Consider the following 26,641-nt stretch of genomic DNA (forward strand, 5'->3'; position numbering starts at 1 on the left):
CCGCCCATCGCTTCTTTAAAAAAATGTTTATGTTCATCTATTTGAAAGGAGACAGAGGGCGGGAGGGAGGGAGGGAGGGAGAGATCTTCCATCCACTGGTTCACTCCTCTATGCCTGCAATGGCCAGGGCTGGGCCAGGCTGGAGCCCCGCCTGAGAGAGGGGAGCAGCCCCCCGCCCCCGTCATGTATGACCGATAGCCAAGTCCTCTTCCTTTCTCTCTTCTCCCACTACTCAGACTTTTTCCCCTTCTAAGCTCCAAGGGGGAAGGTCTCTAATCCTCACAGCCTCCGCCCCCCCCTTTAAAGATTTATTTATTTGAGAGGCAGAGTTAAAGAGAGAGGGACAGAGGGAGGGGTCTTCCATCCGCTGGTTCACTCCCCAAATTGCCGCAACGGCTGGAGCTGCGCTGATCAGGAGCCAGGAGCTTCTTCCAGGTCTCCCACGTGGGTGCAGGGCCCAAGGACTTGGGCCATCGTCCACTGCTTTCCCAGGCCACAGCAGAGAGCTGGATCAGAAGTGGAGCAGCCGGGACTCGAACCTGCTGTGCCACAATGCCGGCCTCGGACCCTGCTGATGTCAAAGGACAAAACTGCAGCAATTTAGCTTATCGGCCTTTTTTTTTTTTTTTTTCTTTTGACAGGCAGAGTGGACAGTGAGAGAGATAGAGAGAAAGCGCTTCCTTTGCCGTTGGTTCACCCTCCAATGGCCACCGCGGCCGGTGCGCTGCGGCCGGCGCATCGCGCTGATCTGATGGCAGGAGCCAGGTACTTATCCTGGTCTCCCATGGGGTACAGGGCCCAAGCACTTGGGCCATCCTCCACTGCACTCCCGGGCCACAGCAGAGAGCTGGCCTGGAAGAGGGGCAACCGGGACAGAATCCGGCGCCCCGACCGGGACTAGAACCCGGTGTGCTGGCGCCACAAGGCGGAGGATTAGCCTAGTGAGCCGCGGTGCCGGCGCTTCTCGGCCTTAATTGGCTGTATTTTCTATTCTGGAAGTTAGCAAAGCCCCATTCCACCCAACACCGCGCGGCAGAGGTCTGAGGCTGGCTTGAGGCAGGCGAGGGCTCACGACGGCAGAGGCACGAGGGGCAGGGCAGGCGGCGGGCCCCGGCCTCCCCTCCGGCTTCCAGCGGATGCAGGCCCGCACGGCCGCCACCCCCGAGGGACCCCCGCTGGCCCCGGCTCCCGCGTCCACTCGGGCCGGGTCCCAGCCCCTGCGGGCATCCGGGGAGCGAACCAGCGGACGGAAGACCTCCGCCTCTCTGCCTTTCCCAAAAGCAGATCATTTAGAGATTAGAAAGTTGCACTAAAACGCGCACTGTTTACCCTGGGGACCTGCACCCACGTGGGCGCTTCCCCCGATCCCGGCATTGCAGGAGGGTCGGGACCCGAGTAGGCCGCTCCTCCCGTCTCCCCGCCTTCGTAATGGGGGAAGAGGCGAGGCTGGACATACACGAAGCCGGGGCACACGCGCGAACACCTGTAGTGGAAGACAGGCCGCGGGCGCCCGCCGGGGCGCCTTCTCCGGACTTCCGGATTCTGCGGCAATTACCCAATGGGCGTGGAGGCGCGCTTGGAACCTGGCTCGTGATTGGCTGGGGCGAAATCGTCGCTCTCACAGAGGCAAGGCGCTTGCGCTATCAGTGGGCGACCGGAGCCTCTCCAGGGTGGGAGGAGCTCAGTAAAGCAAGCTCCTTTCTCATTGGCTTCCTCCCTGACTGAAACAGCGATGGGGATTCGCTCTTCCCCAGCTCTATGCTTCCGGGGCGGGTGATTGGGGGAAATATTCCGTCGCGTGTGGTCCGGCAGTCTTGAGGGGCGGGCTTTAACGATAGGGGGTGGATCCGGAGGGCGCAGTGAGGCCACAACACTGCTGTCTCAGCGCGTGGGAGGCGGGGATTGGGGCGGGGCCTCGATGGTGGGCGGGGTTAAAGGCGGGGCAGGGGCGGGGTCTGGCCGGCGCCGAGCGCGGAGCAGTCCCGGGCTACAGATCCGGCCGCTGATTGCTGCTTCCAGCCATGGCTCTGCGCTGCTGGCGCTGGTGGCCACGGTCAGCGTGGCCTCGGACCCGGCTGTCTTTCGCAGGGAGCTCCCCGGGTAGGAGCAGGGCACCTCTGGGGTTCAGTGGGAGAGCGGGGAGGCCTGCAGGCGCCAGGGGTGGCCGCGGGGCTGGGGCGGGGTCCAGCCACGCGGGGGCTGGGGGCGGCGCACGGGGCAGGTGGGGTTCTGGGCCGTGAGGTGTGAGGCCTGTAGGGTGCGGCGGGAGTCGGCAGGTGAGGAGGAGAAACCGCGAGGTCCACAGGTGTGAGGAGGGGTGCCGGGGGCGACACGGAGCTCTGTGGGGTCCAGCCGGGGTCCACTGCGTTCTGTGGAGAGGGAGCGGTTAGGAGGGGACGGGGGCCGTGCACCGAGTCTCCGGAGGAATGTGGAATTCTAGCCGATTGGGTGGGGAGCCCCGAAGGAAAAACGAAGGACTGGTGCGCAGGGCGGCTTTGGGGAGACGGGGTGGCCGGGCGGGCCGCTGTCGGCCTCGTGGTCATTGTGGGGGTGAGCAGTGCAGCCCCGCCTTGGGGGCTTCAGGGGGGCTAAGGGGCCCAGCCAATGCCCAGGGGGCAGGTGAAGCTCGGGACGTCCCCTGAGGTTGGTTTGGGGGTGGGGAGGGGGCGTGTTCGCTTGACCTCCCTCCCCTCGGCGGCCCAGGCTTCGGCCAGCGGTTCTCCACGCAGGAGACGACCCCCCAGATCTGTGTGGTGGGCAGTGGCCCAGCCGGCTTCTACACGGCCCAGCATCTGCTCAAGGTGAGCCCCCCCCCCGCCCCTGCCACCTGCTGCTTCCGCCCCGCCCCCACTGAGGTTTAGGGCCACTCCTGGGTACCTGGGGAGGAGGGGGCTTCTGGCCGCTCTAGGCTGGATCCTCTCCTGCCTCCGGGGAGGGACCCTCGGCGCAGGTCCTCGCCGTGAGAGTGGGCAGTTCTGCGTGGCAGGTGGGCAGCGCTGCCTCCCGGACCGAGCCCTCCAGGGAGCGAAAGCAGAGCCGCTGGTGGCCGGGCCCTCCCTCGTGTTCCCTCTGTCTCCTCCGGCCCCGGCGCCCCCCCCCCGGGGGCCACTCACCGTTCCGCACATCGCTGTGCCCTCCCGAGCCCAGCTCCTCCCTTCCCCGTCATCCACGCCAAGGTCTCAGGGCTTTGCACTCTGGCCTTGGCGGGACGGCCCCAAGGCTGCGGGCTGTTTGTGCTTGGGCTGCACTCAGACCTTGGGATGGGGAGGGGCGGGGGAGCCGGGCTGACGGCGCCGTGGGGGCGGTGGCCTAGCTTTGGGGGCCCTGGCGTGTCTGGAGAGAGGGTAACTATGCACCTGCTGGAAAGGCGGGGGCACGGTCTGCTCAGGACACGGAGGGTCTCGGGGGGCAGAGGCGAGCTGGTCATCCCGCGGGGGGGTGGGGGTGGGGCCTGTGCCTGCCTCCCAGACAACACGGCACAGCTGGCCGCCGTGACGGGAGCAGCCGGGGCCCAGGCGGGTGGGCTCATCAGAAGCTGGGGCGGGGGCCAGGCTGCTGCCCAGCAGTTGAGATACGAGTTGGGTGTCCCGTGTCCCACTTGGGTCCCGTGCCTGCCAGGCAGACCCTGAGCGAGAGTGGGTTCCCACCACCCACGTGGGAGCCCTGGGTTGAGGCCCTGGACCCAGGGCTGTTACAGGCATCTGGGGAATGAGGCAGCGAGGGGAAGCACTCATGTGCCCCCCCCCCCCCCCCCCCGGGGAAGGGATGGAGGGCACGAGGCAGTGAATTGGGAGCTGTTCTGGGGAAGGTGTGTGGCTGCACAGTGCTCCGGCGAGGGCGGCCCACGCTGTAGGGCGTCATCCTGGAAGGCCCGGCCACGGGTCGGCTGCCACGCGAGAGGACAGACAGCCTGGGCTCCAGAGACCCAGCAAGCTCCCAGGGCCACTGCGTTAAGTGAGGTTGAAGCTTTGGGAGTGGGGAGAGTAGGCAGGATTCTCGGCAGCCCCTTTGTGAGCAGAGGCTCAGGCACTTGCACGTGCGACGTGGGCTGGAGGTCCACACAGAGGCCACTAACGAGCTGACCCTATGGGGGCTCTGAGCGACTGTCCTTGCTCTTTAGACGGGGCCGTGTTTGGAGCCGTGGGGCTTAGCTCGGCTCAGGTGTGGGGTGCGGTCTCCCAGGGCCAGCACGTGACAAGCTGAAACACAGAGGTCCCTCTTGCTGAAGGCCGTGTGAGGCGGTCCACGGTCTCACCGCTGACCGGGGAGGCACTGGGACCTGGGCGTGGCCCGTCGCCGGCCCCCACTGGCCATTCTCTGGCCGCTGCCACGCCCTGGGCATAGACGCGGCCCCGCGCGCGAGGGCCTCCGTCCTAGCGAGGGTCAGCGTGGGCTCCCAAGGTGGCCGGCTCCTCTGAGCAGCTGGAGGCGGGACAGTGCTCCGTGTTCATTCTGAACGCTCTGTGCCTGCGGGGTGGACATGGGCAGGGCCGGAGCCGCAGGGTGGTGGAGACGGGGCGGGGAGCGGGGCTGTGGGGTTGCTGGGACAGGCGGGGGCTGAGCCCCGGGCTCGGGGTGGCCTGGCAGAGGGCAGCGGGGCCCGGGAAGGCTCTGCCGCAGCTGCAGACCCAGAGGGCGCTGTGCGAGCTTTGAGCTTTGTCCCGGGCCTGGGGCGGCGAGGGAGGGATGGCGGGCAACAGAGTGACGTGCGCCGGGTCAATCTGCGGCTCACGGTGGGCCCGGCCCCAGGCTAAGCGCTTTGGGCCTCGGGCATGACCCAGAGGGGTGGCCTGTCGTCCGGAGAAGCTGTGAAACGTTCCCTGTGACCCCCAGCCAGCCGCCGGCGGGGCTGGGGTCGCCCTGGGCACAGCACCCCTGGGGTCTGAGGGAGGTGGACGGGCAGGGGTGGGCGGGCAGGGCAGGGTGGGGCTGGCGTCCCCCTGGGCGGGCTAAGGTGGGGCTGCACTTCCAGGGTGGTTCTCAGCCGGCAGCCCGGCTGGGCGGTCCTGGAAGGGTCAGCGGGCGGGGCCGGGGTCACTCCTGAAGCCCCCTGCAGCTGAGGCAGAGCTGGGCCCCCTGGGTCGGCCATGTTTCTCCCAATGGCGTGGCGGGCAGTCCTGCCTGAAGTCTGACCTCAGCCCCTCGTGCTGCCTGTGTCACCCCGTTCCCTTGTCTGGCTGTCGGGACGCCCGTCCTCCTCACAGAGGGTCCGGGCCAGGGTGGGGGTGAGGGAGGACCCACGGGGGCCCCGCCAGCTGCCGCCCTCTCCCCAGCACCACGCCCAGGCCCACGTGGACATCTACGAGAAGCAGCCCGTGCCCTTCGGCCTGGTGCGCTTTGGCGTGGCGCCTGACCACCCCGAGGTGAAGGTGGGTGTCTCTCTGGGCACGAGGGGGTGGGGAGGCCCCCTGCCGGGCGGGATGACCCCCAGGGTGGCACAGGCTCGGCCCGGAGCTGCCCCCGCCGCTCACCCCTCCCGCCCTGGGGTCCCCGCAGAACGTCATCAGCACCTTCACCCAGACGGCCCGCTCCCAGCGCTGCGCCTTCCGGGGCCACGTGGTGGTGGGCAGGGACGTGACGGTGGCCGAGCTGCGGGAGGCCTACCACGCCGTGGTGCTGGTGAGCGCGGGTCCGGGTGGGGTGGGGGGCGCCCGGGCGCGGGGCGGGCGCTGAGGGCTCTGGGCCTCCGTCAGAGCTACGGCGCCGAGGACCACCAGGCCCTGGACATCCCCGGCGAGCAGCTGCCCGGGGTGCTCTCGGCGCGGGCCTTCGTGGGCTGGTACAACGGGCTTCCCGAGAACCAGGCGGTGAGTCGGCCTCCGCTTCCGCCGCCTCCCACCCTGGGGTGCCAGGTGTGGGGGGGGAGGGGCCAGCGCCGGGCTGGGATTGGGCGGACTTCCTGCGTGGGGCGGGGCAGCCCGGGCACCGCTGCGGCCGAGGTCGGCCCGGCCCACGCCAAGGCTGGGGCCCTTTCGAGACCCTTCGCTGCAGCTGGCGCCGGACCTGAGCTGTGACACGGCCGTGATTGTGGGCCAGGGGAACGTGGCCCTGGACGTGGCCCGGATCCTGCTGACGCCCCCTGAGCACCTCGAGGTGAGTGTCCAGGCCAGGGCCCGAGGGGCGGGGGTGGGGCGCAGTCGTTCCTCCCTCCAGGACCTCCCTGTAGGTTCACCCCCCCAAGACCCTTCCTCTCGGACCTGTCTGCGCCTGCTCACGCACGCTGTGGCCGTGGCAGCCTTACGCTCACTGATGAGGGGGCGATGAGTACCGGCAGCTCCGTGGGGGCGGGCCCCATGCCTGGTGCTTAGTAGATACTTGGTGCGGGGAAGAGTCGGGGCCTGGTGTCCCCCACCAGCTGTTTGCCGCCTGGGCCGGCAGTGCTCCGTGTGGCCACCAGGGGGCGCAGGTGGCACGGTCCTGGGCGTCTCCAGGCTAAGGGCCGGGGCGTGCCTGTCCCCTTCCCCAGATGCCATGACTTCAGGGCCCTCCTTTTGCCAGAGAACGGACATCACGGAGGCTGCCCTGCAGGCTCTGAGGCAGAGCCGGGTGAAGACGGTGTGGATCGTGGGCCGGCGCGGACCCCTGCAAGTGGCTTTCACCATTAAGGTGCCCAAGCCAGAGAGGGAGGGGCCGGGCCGGGCCGGGGGTGGGGGCAGGTGTCCCCTTGCAGGGGTGGGGGTGGGGGCAGACGGAACCCCCGGGAGAGGAGGGGGGGAGGCAGGGCCCGAGCCTGGGGGGGGGGGCGGGGGACGGGGGGCGGGCAGCGTCCTGGGCCTGACCGCCCCTCCCCCCGCCCCCAAGGAGCTCCGGGAGATGATCCAGTTGCCAGGAACACGGCCCATTTTGGATCCTGCCGATTTCTTGGGCCTCCAGGACAGAATCCAGGGTGAGGGGCCCCGGCCGGGCGAGGGAGGATGGCCTAGTCCCGAGAGGGCTTGGGGGAGGGCTGTGGGGGGAGGGCCGCCTTGAGACGTCCGTCCCTCCATCCCTCCGCACTGCCCACAGAGGTGCCTCGCCCGCGGAAGCGGCTGACGGAGCTGCTGCTGCGGGCCGCCACGGAGCAGCCGGGGCAGGAGGAGGCCGCGCGCCGGGCCCGGGCCTCGCGCGCCTGGGGCCTGCGCTTCTTCCGCAGCCCGGAGCAGGTGCTGCCCTCGGCCGACGGGCGGCGGGCGGCGGGCGTCCGCCTGGCAGTCACCAGGCTGGAGGTGAGTCTCGCACTCCCCGGGCGCAGCCCGACACCCCCTCCTCCCCAGCCCACTGCTGCCCACGCTCTGCCCGACAGGGAGCCGGCGAGGCCACCCGGGCGGTGCCCACGGGAGACACGGAGGACCTCCCATGTGGGCTCGTGCTGAGCAGCGTCGGGTATAAGAGCCGCCCCATCGACCCCAGTGTGCCCTTTGACCCCAAACTCGGGGTCATCCCCAACACCGAGGGCCGGGTTGTGGACATGCCAGGTGAGAGAAGTGGGGCCGAGGAAGCCGGCGTCTCCCGGGCCACTCCCTCCTCTGCTCTTACTTATTCACGCAAAGCATGCCGGGAAGCCGCTCCAGGCAGACCCTTGCCCGGGACCCACCCTGGCCCCTCCCTGGCCCCCAGGGAGGTCCCCATCTGTCCGGGACCCCCAGGCCACACACCTGCTCCTGCAGTCATTCAACAAACCTTTTACTGAGGGCTGCTGTGCGCTCGGCCCTGAGCCCGGTGCTGGGAGTGGAGGGAGCAGGGCGGCCCCTTGGTCTGATCAGTGCCCCGCGCAGTAGGGGCCGCGGAAGCCCGAGGTGGCCAAGCCCCGGCTCTGCCCCCCTCCCGGCAGCTCCTCCACTGCAGGGACCCGGGGCACTGGGCGGCGCGGGCTGGGGACAGTGGCCACGGTGGCCCGGCTGGCAGGCTCGGCGCGCGTGCACAGAGACGGGGCGTGCAGCCACCTTCTCTGGTACCTGTGCCCCTCAGGCCTCTACTGCAGTGGCTGGGTGAAGCGGGGACCCACGGGCGTCATCGCCACCACCATGACGGACAGCTTTCTCACCGGCCAGACGCTGCTGCAGGACCTCAGGGCTGGGCTGCTGCCCGCGGGGCCCAGGCCGGGCTTCGCGGCCGTCCAGGCCCTGCTCAGTAGCCGAGGTCTGGGCCCTGGGAGGGGGCGGGGCGGGGCGGGAAGGCAGCGGTGGGGGTGGGGGTGACTCATCTCCGCTCCGCTCAGGGGTCCGGCTGGTGTCCTTCTCAGACTGGGAGAAGCTAGATGCCGAGGAGGTGGCCCGGGGCCAGGGCACTGGGAAGCCCCGCGAGAAGCTGGTGGACACTCAGGAGATGCTGCGGCTGCTGGGGCGTTGAGCCCCCCCCTCCCCGCCCCTGGCAGGGCAGGGCAGGGCAGGGCAGGGCAGGGCGGAGAGGAGAGCAGCAGCATTGCTGCCTGCCCCGGCCCCGGAGCGCCCCTGGCCGGTGCGGGGTGCGCTCTCCGCGTGGAGGCAGTGAGGGTGGGCGGGGCTGCGGGGGACTGCTCTCTCCCACCTCCGTCCTGCTGTGCAGGGCCACGAGGCCAGACAGGGCTGGAAATAAACGGCTACAACCCAGGGCTGTGTGTGATGAGTACTTCTGGGGTGGGGGTGGGGGTGTCACCTTCTGGCCGGCGCTCACCTGTGGCCGCCAGGTGGCGCTGCAGGCAAGAGCTCCGGCTCAGGGCTCCAGGGGGTTTGGCTGCGGGGCCTGGCAGGCACCCACCCTCCGCTCTCAGCTTGGCCCCGCTGCCTGCCCTGCCGGTCTTCCGCACCCACTGCGGGCACCCCAGATCAGACCCTAGCCTTCTGGCTCTGCTGGCCCCACTGCCTGTTTCCGTCTCTGGGTAGCCCCCAGAACAGTCCCAGCCAGTCAAGAAAGGGGAAGCCGGCAGCAGCTCGCCCCGGCCCTCCCGGCGGCACGGCCCCCTGGGCTGGGTGCTGGCCCGAGTCCTCCCTTCGCCGCGTCCCAGGCCAGATCCACAATCCTTTAAAAACAGCACTTTGCAGTCGCCACATCTCGGGACAGCCCCCCAAGTGCTGGGCTCACTTTATAAATGAGGGATCCTCCGAGTCCAAGGCCCCAAGGTCACAGGGCCGGGGAGCTGCGGGCTCCAACTCCGGGCTGCTCGGGCTGCGTTTTCCCGGAGGGCCCTTGCCTCCCAGTGTCGGGTCTGGGGCCAGGGGCCAGGAGAGAGGGGACTCTGGCGTCTCCGGCGCGGGCCAGCAGGTTGGGAGGGGGGAGCCGGAGGGACCTTGAGGGGCGCGAGCGGGCAGCCGGCCGGGACGGGGCGGAGCCGGCGCGGGCAGCGGCGAGCGCTCCGCCACAGTCTGCTGGCGATCCCGGGGAGCCGGAGGCGCGGCGCGCAGCGCTGCCCGAACCCCGTGCCCAGCTGGCCGCGGGAGGGGCGCGGGGGGCGGGCCCGGCTCACCCGCCTGGCCGCGCCGCGGGCACCGGGCTCAGGCGCCCGCCGAGCTAGCAGAGCCCGCCAGCGCGCACGGCGGAGCGCCGGGACATGCCCCGCGCGGCGGGCGGCCAGCGCGGGCTCTCAGCGCGGGCGCAGCACCCCTTCCCCTCGGTGAGTGGCGGGCTGGGGCGAGCCGTGGGCGCCAACTTCCCGGCCAACTTGGGGCTGTGGGCTCAGGCTCCCCGCGGGCAAGGACGGAGGAGACACGGGACACCTGGGGAGGGTCCGGCCCGCAGGGGGTCCGGGGAGGGCGTGGATCGGGACCTCCGGGACCCGGCCTGGGGTCTGGACCTGGACCTGGGCGGAAGAGGCGAGGGGGAAAAGAGGCCGAGGAGACAGGCTCCCCGCGGCCGCGAGGAAGGAGTGCAGGCGGAGTGCCCGAGACATTCGTCCCCAGGGTCGCCGAGCCCTCCTCTCCCTCGCCTGGCGCCGCAGCACCGCGAAGCCTCAGCGGTGTGGAGACCAGGGAGTCTGGGCTGCCGGGACCCCCAACTGTTGCTGCTGGAAGCCCCTGGGGAGAGGGGGGGCCGGGAGCTTGGGCCATGGCTCCGTCTCTTGGGGTGTGGGGGCCAGGGGTTAGTGGCAGCTCCAGGAGCCAGGTCCCCGGTCCTCTGGGGCTCTGAGCACCTGCTGCCGTGTCTCCGACCCCTCCACCCGCGGGCACCCTCAGGCCCTCACCTCCCAGCTCCCCTTCCTCCCCTCGGCCCCCTGCTTCTGCCCTCAGGGAATCAGAGTGGGCTTGGGGGGTGATGGGATCTTCCAAATGCCGACCCTGCGTCTGGCAGACCCAGGCCCTTAGGAAGCGGAGGGGAGGTGGGTGAGGAGTGCGAGCCCCGTGCCCAGCTGGCTGCGGCGCCAGCGGGAGGCTCTGGGCCCCCCGGGGTTCCAACCAGGATCCCCGACGGCTGGGACTGGAAGCTGGAGCCTCCTGCTGCCCGGGTGTCCCCGGCCCGGCCTGCACGGGCCGGACTGGAGAGAAAGGCACCTGGTGGCTGCAAGGGCGCCACCGCGACTCCCCAGAGGTCCTGCTGGGCCCGTGCGCGGGGACTCCCGTGGGGCCGCCGTCTCTATCAGTCCCAGGCCCTGCTCGCCCAGGGGGACTTCTGGGCGGGCCCCCGGCCCTGGGAGGGCGGCGCCATCCCCACGGTAACACCGAGGCGAGGTGCTTTCCCGCCGCCCGCGGTTCGGAGCCGTGCTCCTGGCTTGGAGCCTGCACCCGAACTCCCGAGAGCAAGAACGGGAAAGGGGCAGGAAGCCGGATTCGCGAGTTGGCAGGGGGCCCTCGGGCGCGCCCCGGCCGGCCGACTCCGCCGTCTCAGACCCGGGGGGTGGGGGGCTTGAGGTCGTGACCCAGCCTGGGGAAGGGACTGAGGGCCGGGGAGCGGGGGACCCCTGCAGGGGGCCGCAGGAGGCAGGGGGCGCCGGGTGCGTGGTGCCCAGTTTGGCCGCCAGGAGGCGTGGCGCGGGTCCCCGCACCCAAAGCCGCCGCCGCCGCCGCCACCGCATCGCGAGTGTCCTTGAGCCACGGGTGACGGTGGCTCTCGCCGCTCGCGCCCCTTCCTCCCGCGGGGGCAGCCTGATGCCACGGTGCCCATGAATTATTTATCACCGGCCTAAAAATACCCCGAACTTCACAGCCCGAGTGTAAGAGATTCCAGGGAGGGGAGGGGGCGGGGCGCCCCCCGGGGACCGCGCTGGATCCGCCGGGAGGAGTGGGGTCTCGGCGCCGCCGCACCCAGGACCGCACGAGGAGAGGCGGCCTTTCGTCTGGAGCCCGGGGTCAGGGGTGGGTTGGGCCAAAAGGAGGGAGGCTGGGAAGCCCGACGGCAGGGAGGGGCAGTGGCTCCAGGCAGCCAGGGTCCCTTGGAGCCGTCACGTCCCGGCCGTGGGCGCGCGCACGCAGGCGTGTGCACGACTTGAGTCCAGAGGAGCCCGGGCCCTGCCGAGGGTCCTGGGGCCTGAGCACCGCCATGCTCTCCCCTGCCTTTGTGAACGAGGTGAGACCCTGCGTGGGTGGGCGGGGGTATCTGAGATCCAGGAACCCAGGGGCCTGAGTGGGCAGGGGCATCCGGACCGCGACAAGGACCTGCACAGGGCGGGACGGAGGCGGAGCGAGCAGAGGAAGAGCCCTGAGACCCAGCCCCTCTGTCTTCCCGAGCAGGTCCGGGAGTCTGTGGCAGGGGGGTTCGGTGGGCTCCCGGGACAGCAGACTTCTGCCTATAGGAGGGAGCCATCCAGCCCTGGAGCGCCGAAGCCGGGCCTGGAGAGGACAGAGTGGGCCCATTTGGCCACCAGGCTGGCAGGATTCTGGGAACCATGGAGGCGGGGTGATGGCAGGACGAGGGTTGGGGTGTGTAGGACCCTGCACCTGCTGCTGAGGTCTCTGGACTGCTGTGTGGGCGCCAGGCAGTGGCTGTCCTGTTTGGGTGGGGCAGAGGGAGGCGCAAGGACCATAGGAAGTGTCGTCAGCCCCAGTGCAACAGAGAGGGTGGGCAGTGGACAAGGAGGGGGCAGGCTGGTGGGGGGGTTGGGCTGGGAAGGGCGGGGGTCTGTCCCTCCTGCCTCTCTGGGCTGGCGGGACCTCACGTGGCGCTGGGTGCCCTTGGGTCTGTCCATGGCTGTGTGAGCCCAGAGACCTCCCTGGTCCCAGCCGCTCTGTGATCCCGTCCCTATTTTTGACCTCCCGGCTGGAGGCACAGCCTGCCTCGACTTCCCTTCCTCCCCACCTCCAACCCAGGAGGACAGGGTCCCGGTGGGCAGAGTCTCCAGGGGTGGGAGAAGGCCTGGGCCCTGCAGGCGGGGTCAGGCTGAAATATCACCGGGAGTTCTGAGTGCCATTTTGCATTTTCCAGTAGCCGTATAAGAGAAATGAAACCAGCGGCATTAATTGTAACAGTGCATCTTCACTCACTAGATGCATAATGCTATTGTTTCAATACACGATTCACATAACATAGGCGAGAACCTCCCCAGTCTTTTTGTCTCCGACCTGCAGCGTGCACTTGACGCTGACCGAACACCTCGGCTTGGGTAAGAAGCAGTTCCAGTAATCGGAGTTAGCTGCCTGGGTCTAGGGGATTCTGTACCGGACAGCACACGTCTGAAGCTTAGTGGGAGGGGGGTGCAGGGAACCTGTAGGGACTGGCGCTGTGGACAGATGAGGGTACAGAGGCTGCGCAGCCGGGGCAGTGGGCGTGACGGTGCCCTTTGCTGTCAGGATTCAAAGTCCCTGATTGGTGGTAACTGAGGTGTGGTGCGGCTTGGCCTGGCTCGGGGTCACGTGTCGGACGCAGACAGGAGCCCGGGGCGGACGATCTGAGCGGGCACCGACGTGAATGCAGCAGTCCCGGTCCTGCCCCAGATCTTGGCTTCTCAGCCGGTGAGGATTCCACCACCTGGCACTTCCGCGTGAGGCTCTGATCTGTTAGGGCTAGGACATCACACTGTTATCAGGTCTCTTCCTCCGGCACAGGGATGAGCTCTGGATCCTTGGCTGAGAGGAGGTCTGGGTGGGGGAGGCTGGGAGCTGGGGCAGAGTAGGGAGCGCAGGGTGTTGGTGGGAAGTGCAATAAGTCTGGAAGCAGGAGACTGGGGGTCGGCTGCAGCCTGCTCATTCCGCGATGCGGCCTGGAGCTCCTGGCGGGCAGGGCTGGTGGACCCGCACTGCGCCCACCATCCAGAAGGTGTTCAGGATGTGCACCCAGTTGCATTTCTTTTCCTTTTTTCAGAAGATTTATGGGGCCGGCGCTGTGGTGTAGTGGGTAAAGCTGCGCCTGCAGTGCCGGCATCCCATATGGGCACCAGTTCGAGTTCTGGTTAGTCCACTTCCGGTCCAGCTCCCTGCTGTGGCTGGGAAAGCAGTGGAAGGTGGTCCAAGCCCTTGGGCCCCTGCACACACGTGGGAGACCCAGAGGAAGCTCCTGGCTTCAGATCTGCGCAGCTCCAGCAGTTGCGGCCAGTTGGGGAGTGAACAGCGGATGGAACTCTCTCCCTCTCTCTCTCTCTCTCCCTCTCTCTCTCTCTCTCCCTCTCTCTCTCTCTCTGCCTCTCCTTCTCTGTGTAACTCTGACTTTCAAATAAATAAATAAATCTTTAAAAAAAGGATTTATTTGAAAGAGTTACGAAGAGAGGGAGAGAGAGAGGGAGAGAGGGAGAGAGGGAGAGAGGGAGGGGGGAGAGAGACAGAGAGGGAGGGGGGGAGAGAGAGAGAGAGATGGTCCATCCACTTGTTTACTCCCGCAGATGGCCACGTGGCTGGGGCTGGTCCAGGCTGAAGCCAGGAACCAGGAGCTTCCTCTGGGTCTCCCACATGGGTGCAGGGACCCAAGGGCTTGGACCATCTTCCACTGCTTTCCCAGGAGCATTGGCAGGGAGTTGGATTAGAACTGGAGCAGCTGGGGTTCAAACTGGCGCCCATGTGGGATGCTGGCATTGCAGGCGATGGCCTAACGCGCTGTGCCATGTTAGCAACCCCGTGTTGCATTTCTGAACTCTAGAGTCTGTCTGGTGGTCTCCTTTGGAGCCGTCTTTTCAGTAACCATGGGGAGAAGAGGAGGAGGCGTCCCCCATGTCCCCTGGTGGCCTCTAGCATTTGCCTGCTCCCTGGCTTCCTTGGAAAGAACCAGAGTCCCAGGAAAGCCCGTGTGCCTGTGGAAGAGAGAGATTGGTAGCAGCAGAAGCAGGGCCCTGGGAGGATTAGAGCCGCCCGGCCAGTTTCTCAGGTCCCAGCCCTGCCAGGCGTGTGCCTTGCTGGTGTTGGGCAGGCGTGGCGGCAGCTGCTTGGGTGTGGTCCTGTGCTTCTGTCGCAGAGACGTGCACGTCCTGGAGGGCGCTGGAGCAGTCACCCCTCCCCATACCTGCTCTCCCCCGGTCAGAGGTTCTGCTGGGCGAGTGATGAAGACGGACAGGTGGTGAGGCCGTGGCCAGGGCCAGCTGGGCGGCAAAACTCCACCAGGGGGCTCCTCTCGGATTCACGCCACCCTCCCCGTCTTGGCTCTCGGTCCCAATCCAAAACGATGGCGCGTAGCAGGGGCATAAAGCAGCCCTGCTCCGTGTTCAGTGAAAGGATCGCACACAGCAGTGTGGACCTGGGGAGCAGCCACTCAGCCAGGCCACGGGGGCCATGGGTGAGGGGTGGGCGGAGGTCCCGGGCCTGGGGAGGGGGCTCTGTGCCAGGCGGGCCACACTGAGGCGGCCTCCGGGCTGACTGTGTGGCAAGCAGGACACGCTGGGCAGTAACCTGGGCCCCGGCGCGGGCCAGATGGCAGGGCCACTGCAGCCTGCTGGGGGCCCTGGGAGCAGCCGTGGGGTGTCCCAACAGCTGAGGGGCAGTCGCCTCTTATAGAAGTTTGCTAAACGCTGCAAACCCTGGCCATCTCCTCTGAGCCCTCGTGCGCTGTGATGGGCTCAGGGAGGCAGGTGGCATCCCTGAGGTCACACAGCGCCCACCCCCCAAGGCAGCACTGGGACTCGGATCGGGCCCATCTGACTCATTGCACGCCCTTGACTGGCAGACTGGTGGTCTCAGTGCCTCCTGCCCGGCAGGTCTGCTCTCCAGCTGAGTGTGCCCATCACGGGCCGGAGGGTGACAAGCCCCTGCCCCCTGCCCTCCAGCTGCTGCCCCTGTGGGACACCTGGGGCTCCCAGCTAACCCCTGTCTCTTTCTCTCTGTCTGTCTTTGTCTGTCTCCTCCTCGCTCCCTCTCTCCCTTCTGCCCCGGGGGAGGCTCGCCCTCTTCCCTCACATCTTCTGGACATCACCTCCCGCCTCTGTCTGTCCATCCGTCTCCCGGGGCCCCGCCTCGCTCCGTGTGCCCGCCCTGCTCTCTCCGCAGGACCCTGCAGTGGACATGGGTGGGGCTCTGGGGCTGGCCCTGCTGCTCACCTGGCTCCTGGGCGCCTGGGCGGGCCTGGGCCTGGGGCAGGGTGAGCAGGCTGTGACGGTCGCCATCGTGTTCGGGAGCTCCGGGCTCCCGCAGGCCCAGGCCCGGCCCCGCCTCACCTCCCAGAACTTCCTGGACCTGCCCCTGGAGATCCGGCCGCTCACCGTGGGCGTCAACAACACCAACCCCAGTAGCCTCCTCACCCAAATCTGCAGCCTCCTGGGGGCCGCCCGCGTCCACGGCATCATCTTTGAGGACAACGTGGGCACCGAGGCGGTGGCTCAGCTCCTGGACTTCATCTCCTCCCAGACCCACGTGCCCATCTTCAGCATCAGCGGGGGCTCTGCTGTGGTCCTCACCCCCAAGGTGCCCGTCCAAGCTCATGTCCCCTGGTCCCTGGGGAGCAGAGGGAGGCCTAGGCTCTGGGAAGCTGGCACTGGGTGGCACCAGCAAGGGGTGGGGCCGGAGGAGGGGTGGGAAGCGGGCGAAGGCGGTTGCACGGTATTCAAGGTCCTGAAGGCCAGCAACCTGGACCGTTTCCCATCAGTGTCTGCGTGAGCGCTGGGCAGGGGCCCAGGGCCCCTCTGGCCACAGTGGTCAGGTCCCCCATCAGCCTCTTTGCTTCTCCTGCCCTCCTGGGTCTGGTGAGGGAGGAGCGGGTGTGAGATCTGATGCCTGGCTCTCCGGGCAACCTGTAGCGGGGAGCACTCTGGGGACAGGTCACTGTCACAGGCACGGGGGAGGGCAGAAAGGGCCTTGGTCCAGCGGAGTTTGTATGCTCCTGGGCAGAACGGTCATCTGCATCTCCAAACTGGGACCAGCGCTCAGAGGGCCTGGGGGACGCTCAGGGGCACCCGTGTGGACAGGGTCGGAGAGGGCGGGTCTCCCAAGAAATGGTGTCAGAGACCTGGAGGCAGAGGCTCATGGTGAGGGCGGAGAGAAGCCTGGAGAAGGAGGTGGGACCCCGACCACGGGGATGGTCCTTGGGTTCATCCTAAGTAGGTGGGTGGCCAGGGCAGGTGACACGGAAGCCACTGCTCTCATTTGCCTTTTCTGTTTTTATTGTGGGGAATTTTGAGCACACACCAAAGAGAATAACCCCCCGGACCCCCACCCATCCTGGCCACTACGCCTTCACTCCCCCCACTCCCTTCTTCCCTGTTACCGAAAGCCAAGCCCGCACATCCCACTGATTCCACCCACAAACACTTCAGTGTGTGTGGTCAGCAGAGAAGGACTTAAATAAAAGCACTGTGCATGACCACCTCTAAGTAATAATAAAATTCCTGAACATCAGCCACCCAGGGTCCGGATCCCCCCACCTGCTCCTCAGTGGCAGCCATGTTGCTTGGATCAGAGACGGCCCACGCGTGGCAGCGGGCTGCCGCGGCATCTCAGCTCCTCCGCCTTCTGCTTACACCTTGTTGAAGGAGCCGATGGCGCGGCCGCGTGCTGCTGGGGGCAGAGCCCTGCGTTTTCGGGGAGGAGGGGGCCTCTCAGGGCGGGGCTCGCGGGACGCCGCCGGACGCTGAGGCCGAGGGTCCTCCGCCCTCGCGGTGCCCGTGAGAAAACACAGCCCTCTGTGGGTCAGGCTCAGTTACTGCTCTGGGCCACCCCTCCAACTAGCGGCCCAAGAAATCACCCCACGATCCCGGGCAACCTAGAGATTCTGCCCCGAGGGGCGCATCTGCAGGCCCAGCCAGCTCCCAGGAGGGGCCTGGGGGTCGGACAGAAGTGGCCCTGAAAGATCCCCAGGGTGACTCCCAGGGGCGTCGGGGCGCGCGCAGGCAGAGCTAGCCCGGGCGACCAGGGGGACCCGGGGAGGGAGGGGCGCGGGGCGGGGCGCGGCCGGCCCCGCCCCGGCTCAGGCCCCGCCCCGGCCCCGCCCCAGGAGCCGGGCTCCGCCTTCCTGCAGCTGGGCGTGTCCCTGGAGCAGCAGCTGCACGTGCTGTTCAAGGTGCTGGAGGAGTACGGCTGGAGCGCGTTCGCCGTCATCACCAGCCTGCACCCGGGCCACGCGCTCTTCCTCGAGGGCGTGCGCGCCGCGGCCGACGCCGGCTACGTGGGCTGGCGGCTGCTGGACGTGCTCACGCTGGAGCTGGGGCCCGGCGGGCCGCGCGCGCGCACCCAGCGCCTGCTGCGCCAGGTCGACGCGCCCGTGCTGGTGGCCTACTGCTCACGCGACGAGGCCGAGGTGCTGTTCGCCGAGGCGGCGCAGGCCGGGCTGGTGGGGCCTGGCCACGTGTGGTTGGTGCCCAGCCTGGCGCTGGGCAGTACCGACACGCCCCCCGCCGCCTTCCCCGTGGGCCTCATCAGTGTTGTCACTGAGAGCTGGCGCCTCAGCCTGCGCCAGAAGATCCGCGACGGCGTGGCCATCCTGGCCCTGGGCGCCCAAAGCTACCGACGACAGCACGGCGCCCTGCCCGCGCCTGCCGGGGACTGCCGGGGTCATGCTGGGCCCGTCAGCCCTGCCCGGGAGGCCTTCTACAGGTGGGCACCTGCACGGGGCATGGGCACCGCGGCGGCAGCGGGTGGGGTGGGGGGCTTCAGGAGACCCACAGGCAGTGAGCCTGGGCCCCTGGCCACACCTCTGCCACTGTAGGCGGGGGGCCAGGTCACCTGGGGGGCGTTAGCATGCTCATCGGAACACCTGCTGGTGTCAGGGTATGGCCCGGCTCAGGGACCAGGACCCAAAGTACAATCAATGCTCCCTGTGTTTGGGGGGGGGGGCTGGCGCCGCGGTGGGGGTGGCTGATCCTGGGCAGGAAGCAGGCTGCCTCGCTCCCTCCCTGGTAGGCACTTACTGAACATCACCTGGGAGGGCCGAGACTTCTCCTTCAGCCCCGGTGGGTACCTGGTGCAGCCCACCATGGTTGTGATCGCCCTCAACCGGCACCGCCTCTGGGAGATGGTGAGAAGGGGGTGAGCCCGGGGCCCCCGGGTCCCTCTCCAGCCCCGGGCTGTGCAGAGAGCCCTTTGTGTGTTTCCTTTCCTCTGACTCCTCACTGTCCAGGGCTCAGGCGCAAGGGCTCCTCCACTGGGAAGCCTGCCAGGGCCCCGGGGTGGGGGAGGGGGCCCCTAGCACCTGCAGACCTCACCAGCTGCTCTTATCACACGGTCCTGGCAGGGGTGCTGGCCAGAGGAACAGGTGAACACGCAGGATACGGGAAGATCAGCGCCTGGACAGAGAAGGGTGCAGAGCGTTACAGGAGTGGACAGGAGGAGCCGCGGGAGACTGAGTGGGGGATGTCACAGATGATGGGCTATCTGAGCTGGGCTGTGGAGGGCTGAGCAGGAGCCCAGTAGGAAGGGGTGCTAGAAGAGGGGCGGTGGGCTTGCCACGATTTGCAGCGCTGGGGTGCGTGTGTTTGGGGCATGGAGGCTGAGGGAGCGGAGTGGGATGGCGGGGGTATGTTTGACCCCAGCGTGAAGGGCCTTGGGCGCTCTGCTCTGCCAGGGGCTTTATGCCAAGGTCAGGGGCACCGAATGCTGTGGGACACGGTCAGTCCGGGCTGCGTGGCCAGCACAGGGTTCAGGGCCAGGAGGAGACTGCGGGAAGCCTGCCCTTCCGGCCCACGCTCAGTCCCTTACCCCGACTCCCACCCTGGGCCTTAGGCTGTCCACGTCCCTCCCAGAGGCCACCCCCCCACCCCGAGCTGCAGTACAGGGCTGGACGCAGACTGAGGCCAGTCCCCTCCGCAGGTGGGGCGCTGGGAACACGGCGTCCTCCACATGAAGTACCCGGTGTGGCCTCGCTACAGCGCCTCCCTGCAGCCGGTGGTGGACAGCCGGCACCTGACCGTGGCCACGCTGGAAGAGCGGCCCTTCGTCATCGTCGAGAGCCCCGACCCCGGCACGGGTGGCTGCGTCCCCAACACCGTGCCCTGCCGCAGGCAGAGCAACCACACCTTCAGGTCCGCAGAGCTGTGTGCTGCCAGCCGGGGTGGCGGGGTGGGGGCAGGGGCTGGGCGGAGCAGCTGGGGCGGCGCTGGCCGCGGCGTGCTGACCCCTGATGGCTGCAGCAGCGGGGACGCCGCCCCCTACACCAAGCTGTGCTGTAAGGGCTTCTGCATGGACATCCTCAAGAAGCTGGCCAAGGCGGTCAAGTTCTCGTACGACCTGTACCTGGTGACCAACGGCAAGCACGGCAAGCGGGTGCGCGGTGTGTGGAACGGCATGATCGGGGAGGTAGGCCCGCCCGCGCGGAGGGGACCCCGGGCTGTCACCAGTGAGGACCTGGGGTGGCCAGCACTGAAATCTGGGCTCCCAGGAGCCCGGGGGCGGGGGGAGCTGCTGCCTCGGCTGGGCTGCCGGGAGCCCTCGGGAGCCCCTCCTGCCCTCCCGCGGCCCCCAGGTGTATTACAAGCGGGCGGACATGGCCATCGGCTCCCTGACCATCAACGAGGAGCGCTCCGAGATCGTGGACTTCTCCGTGCCCTTCGTGGAGACCGGCATCAGCGTGATGGTGGCACGGAGCAATGGCACCGTCTCCCCCTCGGCCTTCCTGGGTGAGGCGCCCGAGGGGCCTTGGGTGGGGCAGCTGGACACGGAGGCGCGTGGGGTGGGCTCTCAGCGGCCGGCCCAGCAGCCTTGGGGGGCTCTCAAGGTGGAGCAGGGGTGAGGGGGCTGGAGCAGGAAGAAGTTCAATCCATGTTGGGCTCCAGGCCTGGGTGTCGGGGGCCTGTGGTGGGGTGGGGTGGGGGCATCCCTGTGAGGGCTAGGAACACCGGGGAGGCGGGCCAGCCTCAGGCTGTGGCCTGGGCAGGGGCCGTGGAATAAGGGGGGAGTCGAGAAGTCGACTGGGAGTGTAGAAGAGGCGCCCAAGGATCGGGGCTCAGTATTTACTGGGCAACCCCTTTGCCAGTGCTGGGGACACAGCCACTTCCCTCGCCTTCCCAGAGCACACAGGTATAGGACCTGCAGCTCGAGTGGCACCGAGGGAGGGAGCAGGGAGGGCCCTGGGACAGGCTGAGGATGACGGGAATCCTGTTCCACCCCTTCTTGCCGCGTGGCCTTGGGCAAGGCAGAGCCTCCCGGCCACAGGGAAGAGAACAAACCCACCCGACAGGCTGAGTTCACGGTGGGGGAGCGAGTGGCTGCAGGAGGCCGCGGTTCCGGTCCCTCTCTCCAGCTCCCTGGCAGCAGCGTGGGGAGTAGGACCCGACCCCAGAGGCTGCCTCTAGGTAGAAGGGCCAAGCTGTGCACGCTGCGCCCGGCAGGGGGCGCTGGGTCAAAGGAGGACCCCTGGGGGCAGGGGCTCCTTGGGGACCACGAGGAGCGAGGAGAGGGTGGAGGGGTGCCTTCTGGGCCCCCGCTGCTGAGCCGCGGCCCCTCCGTGGACCACGTGGGCCCCGCTGTCCACGGGGGCCTCTGAGCGGCCCGCCCCCCCTCCCCAGAGCCCTACAGCCCCGCGGTGTGGGTGATGATGTTTGTCATGTGTCTCACCGTGGTGGCCATCACCGTCTTCATGTTCGAGTACTTCAGTCCCGTGAGCTACAGCCAGAACCTCGCCAGAGGCAAGAGTAAGCTGGAGGGGCTGGGGTCTCCTGTGGCGGGGGGCTGGGACCCGAGCCCTTCCGGGGAGGGCAGGAGGAGCCCCCGGGTCCACCCTGTGGCCCTCCCCACCCCTCCCCCCGCAGAGTCCGGGGGCCCGTCTTTCACCATCGGCAAGTCCGTGTGGCTGCTGTGGGCGCTGGTCTTCAACAACTCGGTGCCCATCGAGAACCCCCGGGGCACCACCAGCAAGATCATGGTCCTGGTCTGGGCCTTCTTCGCCGTCATCTTCCTCGCCAGCTACACCGCCAACCTGGCCGCCTTCATGATCCAGGAGCAGTACATAGACACCGTGTCGGGCCTCAGTGACAAGAAGGTACCGGGGGCGCGGCAGACACGGGGTGCCAGAGGTGGGGGCCGGGCGCTGCGGTGCGAGGTGGCTCGCGCCCACCGAGGAGTGGCCCGGGGCCGTCCCGCCCTGTCCTGGGCCCCGGGGTCCCCATGTGTGAAGCACAAGGGTGCCCTGGATGGCGCGTGAGACCCTTCTGCTCCAGCCGTGCCACTCCAGGGCGCGGGGCCGGGAGGTTGGAGGGGGGAGGGCGAATGGCCGCTGCCCTCGGCCCGCAGTTCCAGCGGCCTCAAGACCAGTACCCGCCCTTCCGCTTCGGCACGGTGCCCAACGGCAGCACGGAACGCAACATCCGCAGCAACTACCGGGACATGCACACCCACATGGTCAAGTTCAACCAGCGCTCCGTGGAGGACGCGCTCACCAGCCTCAAGACAGGGTGGGTGTCCCGCCTCCGCCCCGCCTCTGCCCCTGGGCAGGCGTCTCCCGGGCGACCAGCTCTAGCTCTGCCCCTTCCTCAGAGACCCAAGGTGGGCTGGGTGGTCCTGCGGGACCCCTGGGGAGGGGGAGAGGCAGTCGTGAGGTACAGATGTCCACCCCGTGTCCCTGAAATGCACCTGTGGTGTCCACCGGAGTTCAGCCCTGGCCTGAGCGGGGCTGGGCAGAGAGTGTGTCCCCTGGAGATGCACAGCTCCCTGGCTTTGCCCAGGAGGAAGCTGGGAGGGGTCCTTGCTGGGCACCGGAGGAAGCTCTGCCCGGCTGACCCTCCTGGGCGACCCAGGCCCCGGGTCTCAGGGCTCTGCCCGGCTGACCCTCCTGGGCAACCCAGGCCCCGGGTCTCAGGGCTCAGCCTTCCCCAGGAAGCTGGACGCGTTTATCTACGACGCAGCCGTGCTCAACTACATGGCGGGCAAGGACGAGGGCTGCAAGCTGGTCACCATCGGCTCCGGCAAGGTCTTCGCCACCACGGGCTACGGCATCGCCATGCAGAAGGACTCCCACTGGAAGCGGGCCATCGACCTGGCGCTGCTGCAGTTCCTGGGGGACGGTGGGTGCTGGGGCTGGGGGCTGCGCAGGGCCGGGGTAGGAGGGGGGGTCGGGGCAGTGGGAGGGGGCAGGTGGGCAGGGATGGACAGGAACAGAGAGAGGCAGGAGGGCAGGAAGAAGCTGGGTCCCACGGTGAGGACTGTGGGGGGCTGAACGCCGTTCTGCCCACGAGCACCTCCTCGGCCCACGGCCCACGGCCCACGGCCCACAGCCCACTCGAGTCTCTCCCGTCCCCATTTCCATCTTGAGGCAGGGGCCAGCCTTGAGCCACCTGTTGAGTGGCCCAGCCCCGCCTGCCCCTAGACCCACAGAGTGGTAGTTTCAAGGGCTTGCAGCCTTCTAAGATGACACAGACGCACAGACAACAAAACCCCGCCTTTCTCATCGGTGCTGCAGCGGGGAGAGAGCCGCGGTGGCCTGGGCCCGGCTGCCCGCGGGGTGCGTGCGTGGTGACTCAGTGGATGACGGTGGTGGTGCTGGTGGGGGTGGTGAGGGAGTAACTGGGCGGAGGCCGAGGTGCACTTGGTCAGCCGGCCTTCAACAAGGCACGTGGGCGCCGTGGGCAGGGGGCGGGCAGGGCCGGGACCCCAGGTTGGCATTGCTCCCCACCCCCAGCTTCCACTCTGTTCCCACTCTGTTCTTCATCACGGAGCCCCGCCCCCTCCGGCCCCTCCTGGGCTGGATCCCTGGGTGGGCCCACTGGAACCTTGGCCTGGATACCCTGGCCCTGGACCCCTCCTCCGTGCAGGCGGGGGGCCAGTGTGAGTGTGTGTGAGGTTGTGAGAGTGTGCAGCAATGTGGATGTATATGTGTATGAGTGTGTGTGTGACCGTGTGACCATGTGAGTGTAAGGGTGTGCCTTTGAGTGTGTGTGACTGGGTGTGTGAATGTGAGTGTGAGTATGAGTGTGAGTGTGTGTGTGAGCGCGCCTGCTCCTTTTGAGGGGCTGCTGAGCCCGGCGCGCCCCCGCTCCAGGAGAGACCCAGAAGCTGGAGACGGTCTGGCTGTCCGGCATCTGCCAGAACGAGAAGAACGAGGTGATGAGCAGCAAGCTGGACATCGACAACATGGCGGGGGTCTTCTACATGCTGCTGGTGGCCATGGGGCTGGCCCTGCTGGTCTTCGCCTGGGAGCACCTGGTCTACTGGAAACTGCGCCACTCCGTGCCCAGCACCTCCCAGCTGGACTTCCTGCTGGCTTTCAGCAGGGTGGGTGGCACCCCCTCCGTGCGGGGGCGGAGGCCGGTGGGGACCCCTTGCTGGTGTGGTGAAGCCATCGGTTCACCCTGAAGGCTCAGGCAGCTCACGGACCCGCAAAGCGGCGAGGGCAGCGCGCCCTGGGCTGCAGTAGGCGGTGCATCGGGCCTGGGCGGGGACAGCGGAGGTGGGGCCCGAGAGGAGGGCGCCGCTCACGCCTGTCTCCTCCCCCCAGGGCATCTACAGCTGCTTTAGCGGGGTGCAGAGCCTGCCCAGCCCCGCGCGGCCGCCCAGCCCCGACCTCACGGCCGGCTCGGCGCAGGCCAGCGTGCTCAAGATGCTGCAGGCGGCACGAGACATGGTGACCACGGCGGGGGTGAGCAGCTCCCTGGACCGAGCCACTCGCACCATCGAGAGCTGGGGCAGCGGGCGTCGCGCGCCCCCGCCGTCTGCCTGCTCGGCCCCCGGGCCCGCACCCTGCCCGTGTTCGCCCACTCCTAGGGCGCTCCCCGAACCGAGCCCCAGGGTTTGGGATACGCCTGGCGGGAGCCATGCCGCACTAGGGCGCAGGGGCCCGCAGCCCCCGTGCCGCCCCCCGACGCCCAGGCCGCAGCCGCTCGACGTCCCCCGGGTGTCCTGCCGGCCCACCTGGGAGGTACGGTGGCCGGTGCCGGCTGGGCGTGGTGGGCGGCGCTTCTCGGCCTCCGAGCGACGCACGTGGCCAGAGCGCCCCCTCTCCCCCGCGCGCTGCCGCTACAGCTCCTTCCCTCGGGCCGACCGGTCGGGACGCCCCATTCTCCCACTCTTCCCGGAGCCCCCAGAGCCGGAGGACTTGCCGCTGCTGGGTCCCGAGCAGCTGGCCCGGCGGGAGGCTCTGCTGCGCGCGGCCTGGGCCCAGGACCGGCGCCCGCGCCACGCCTCCCTGCCCAGCTCGGTGGCCGAGGTCTTCGCTCGGCCCTGTCCAGGGCCTGTTGGGGGCAGCTGCCCGGCCTGCTCGTGCCCCAGCGGGCGCCTGCCCTGTGGGCGCCTGGTGCAGGCACAGTCGATGCGGCTGCCGTCCTACCGGGAGGCCTGCCTGGAGGGCGTGACCACCTGGCGGCCCAGACAGCACACCTGCCTGCACGCCCACGCCCACCTGCCATTTTGCTGGGGAGCTGTGTGCCCTCACCTCCCACCCTGTGTCAGCCACGGCCCCTGGCTCACAGGGGCTTGGGGGCCTCTGGCGTATGGGGGCAGCAGGACCCTGGGGCTGAGCACGGGCTACAGGGACAGTGGAGGGCCGCGAGAGGCCGCCAGGGGAGCCTGTGGGACACAGGACTTTCCGGGACCGTGCACCTGGAGGCGGATCTCCAGCCTGGAGTCGGAAGTGTGAGCGCCAGGCGCTCTGGTTCCCCGTCTGGCACTGCCAGGGACGGGGGCCCCAAAGGCTGGGGCTCTTCCGGCATCTGATGGCCCCTGGTGACCGTGATGTCTTCCATGGCCACTTCAGTGACCTCAGCAGCCTAGGTCCTGGTGTGAGACCCAGCCTTTGCTGTCCCCTTGTGCCGCATCCCGCTCGCCCAGCCTGGAGGCACAGGAGCAGTGGGGTCAGACCGCAGGGTCTGCCTGCCCGGAGTCTGCCGATCCTTGGCCGTGGCTGCTGCGGCCTGGGGCGTGGGGGCCAGAACTTGGGGTTGAGGCGAGGCCAAGCCACTCCTGATCCACCCACTAGAGAGAGCACTGGGACAATAAACCCACCTTTGACAACCCACTGGCCCTGGCTGCCTCATTCTGCATCCTGGTGGACAGAGCACCACACAGCCTGTGAGCCGTGGAGCATCATGGGAGTATCCCTGGAGCAGGGGGCGGCGCCCTCTGGAGCAGACCCAGCCTCTAGGGCATCGGGAGGGATGTGGGGAGCAGGTGAAGCTGAGGGGCCTCCAGGCAGCAGAAGCCGCTCGGCTCGCACTCTGTGCCAGCTCCCCCAACCCTGCTGCCGGATGTGACAAATGTGCTCAGCGTGGGGCCCTGGTGCTGATGGATGGCGTTCATCCCTGTCTCCTTGAGAAGGGAGGCTCGTGCCAGGGACTTTGGCTGCCCTGCCGGGGACACCCCTGGGGGTGTCATGGTGGAAAAGGCCGCGGAGAGGCTGTTGCGGGGAGCCCTGGCTGGCTGCCCTCGCTCCGTGGTTGATGTGAGAGGCCCACAGCTGCTCGCTGGGCTCTGGGTGCAGGTGCAGCTCAGCCTTGATGGCACCTTGGGTGGGGGAGTCCACCTGCATCTCAGTCCTCCGTCTGCCCTCCAGGGCTCCCAGCCCGACCTCCTGTCGCTGTCACGCATCACTGGCACTGAGCCATCTGAGACGGGGCTGTTGTTTCCACAACTGCGATTGCATTTACGGCTCCCCCCTGCCCCACACCTTGGACCCCGCAAGCACGCGCTCATCCTTCCACCGGGGGTCCTGAGAGCTGAGGCCGGGAAGGCGAGGCCGGGCTGTGCTGGACAGGCCGGGTGGAGGCAGGGAAGACGAGGAAGCTGGGACCACCGAAGTCCCTGCGGCTCCCTGTGACCCTCAGGGAGCCGGGTTCCCTCTCCCGTCTCAAAGACCCCGCCTGTGAGAATGGCGTGGTTTTAGGGTGCGTGCAGCTGGAACCGTAGGGCAGGATCCACCTCCATTTTCGCCTGGAGTCCGAGCACCCCAGGGATGGGTGGCGCCATCCCTTACTGTCAGTTCACCTCTGTCCTGCAGATTTTCGTGGGCTGGAACCAGGACCAAGATTGCCTGGGGGTGGGGTGGGGGTGGGGAACTCAACAACAGGTGCAGAGTGTGTGTGTAGGTGAGGGCTTCGGGCCAAGCACTCCTCAAGGGAGCTTGGCTTTGGACACAGCCACTGGTATTGAGAGGGTTAACTGTTGTCCCCCCACCTCCCCCTGCCCCGCCAGCCCCTGGCCCTGACCCCCGCCCCATCCTCTGAGCCAGGGTCTGCCTAAGCTCTGGGTGGAAGGCTGCAGCAGGTGAGGCCGGGAGGAAGTGTGAGATCCAGGCTGCTCTGCTCGCTGCCCGAGATCATTAATAACCAAGAACTGGAAAGATAATTAAGAGGTGAATGTGGAGCGGAGCCTGCTGTTGGTTCCAAGGAGGGGCCGCACCTCCTGCTCCCGGCTCTCTGGGGCAGCACTGGCTGCCTCCTGCCTTCTCCAGGAATGGAATCTGGGGGAAAGGAACGTGAGCCTGGCCC

At 68.1% G+C, this 26,641-nt stretch overlaps 2 protein-coding genes and 1 long non-coding RNA gene across 7 annotated transcripts; 2 read left to right on the forward strand and 1 right to left on the reverse strand.

Annotated features, from left to right (window-relative positions):
- Positions 1-14: 14 nt before the first annotated feature.
- On the reverse strand, positions 15-4,233 carry LOC138846020 (uncharacterized). The gene is made up of 3 exons (XR_011383369.1): positions 2,878-4,233; positions 1,457-2,369; positions 15-571 (listed from the first exon to the last, which is right to left on the reverse strand). It is a non-coding gene; the product is annotated as an uncharacterized lncRNA (long non-coding RNA).
- On the forward strand, positions 1,960-8,567 carry FDXR (ferredoxin reductase). Its single transcript, XM_051831572.2, has 12 exons — positions 1,960-2,100; positions 2,704-2,801; positions 5,274-5,369; positions 5,497-5,619; positions 5,694-5,807; positions 5,992-6,093; positions 6,499-6,606; positions 6,802-6,886; positions 7,006-7,205; positions 7,283-7,454; positions 7,948-8,118; positions 8,198-8,567. Exons 1-12 carry the CDS (start codon positions 2,022-2,024, stop codon positions 8,326-8,328), a joined length of 1,479 nt encoding a protein of 492 aa, XP_051687532.2. The 5' UTR covers positions 1,960-2,021; the 3' UTR covers positions 8,329-8,567.
- Positions 8,568-9,384: 817 nt separating this feature from the next.
- Positions 9,385-25,169, forward strand: GRIN2C (glutamate ionotropic receptor NMDA type subunit 2C). 5 transcript variants are annotated; one of them, XM_070060346.1, is made up of 14 exons: positions 9,467-9,568; positions 12,675-12,836; positions 15,291-15,704; positions 17,230-17,828; positions 18,135-18,249; positions 19,041-19,252; positions 19,361-19,526; positions 19,693-19,846; positions 20,735-20,860; positions 20,978-21,207; positions 21,459-21,619; positions 22,041-22,228; positions 23,203-23,435; positions 23,659-25,169. In XM_070060346.1, exons 3-14 carry the CDS (start codon positions 15,306-15,308, stop codon positions 24,793-24,795), a joined length of 3,720 nt encoding a protein of 1,239 aa, XP_069916447.1. In that variant the 5' UTR covers positions 9,467-9,568; positions 12,675-12,836; positions 15,291-15,305; the 3' UTR covers positions 24,796-25,169. The 5 variants fall into 5 exon arrangements, with proteins under 5 accessions (XP_051687527.2, XP_051687529.2, XP_051687528.2 ...); XM_051831567.2 differs by lacking the exon at positions 12,675-12,836 and having other exon boundaries at positions 9,385-9,568; XM_051831569.2 differs by lacking the exon at positions 12,675-12,836 and having other exon boundaries at positions 9,385-9,568; positions 19,361-19,493.
- Positions 25,170-26,641: the final 1,472 nt, after the last annotated feature.

Source organism: Oryctolagus cuniculus, chromosome 17 (genome assembly GCF_964237555.1).
Source record: "Oryctolagus cuniculus chromosome 17, mOryCun1.1, whole genome shotgun sequence".
Lineage (NCBI taxonomy): Eukaryota > Metazoa > Chordata > Mammalia > Lagomorpha > Leporidae > Oryctolagus > Oryctolagus cuniculus.

Excerpts from the sequence above, each read along its gene's own strand:
- GRIN2C (XM_051831567.2), top strand. The coding sequence starts at position 9,506 with ATGCCCCGCGCGGCGGGCGGCCAGCGCGGGCTCTCAGCGCGGGCGCAG. Across the intron at positions 9,569-15,290 it reads CGCAGCACCCCTTCCCCTCG|GACCCTGCAGTGGACATGGG; the intron begins GTGAGTGGCGGG and ends CTCTCTCCGCAG. Across the intron at positions 21,208-21,458 it reads CGGGCCTCAGTGACAAGAAG|TTCCAGCGGCCTCAAGACCA; the intron begins GTACCGGGGGCG and ends CTCGGCCCGCAG.
- FDXR (XM_051831572.2), top strand. The coding sequence starts at position 2,022 with ATGGCTCTGCGCTGCTGGCGCTGGTGGCCACGGTCAGCGTGGCCTCGG. Across the intron at positions 6,887-7,005 it reads CCTCCAGGACAGAATCCAGG|AGGTGCCTCGCCCGCGGAAG; the intron begins GTGAGGGGCCCC and ends CACTGCCCACAG. Across the intron at positions 7,455-7,947 it reads CCGGGTTGTGGACATGCCAG|GCCTCTACTGCAGTGGCTGG; the intron begins GTGAGAGAAGTG and ends TGTGCCCCTCAG.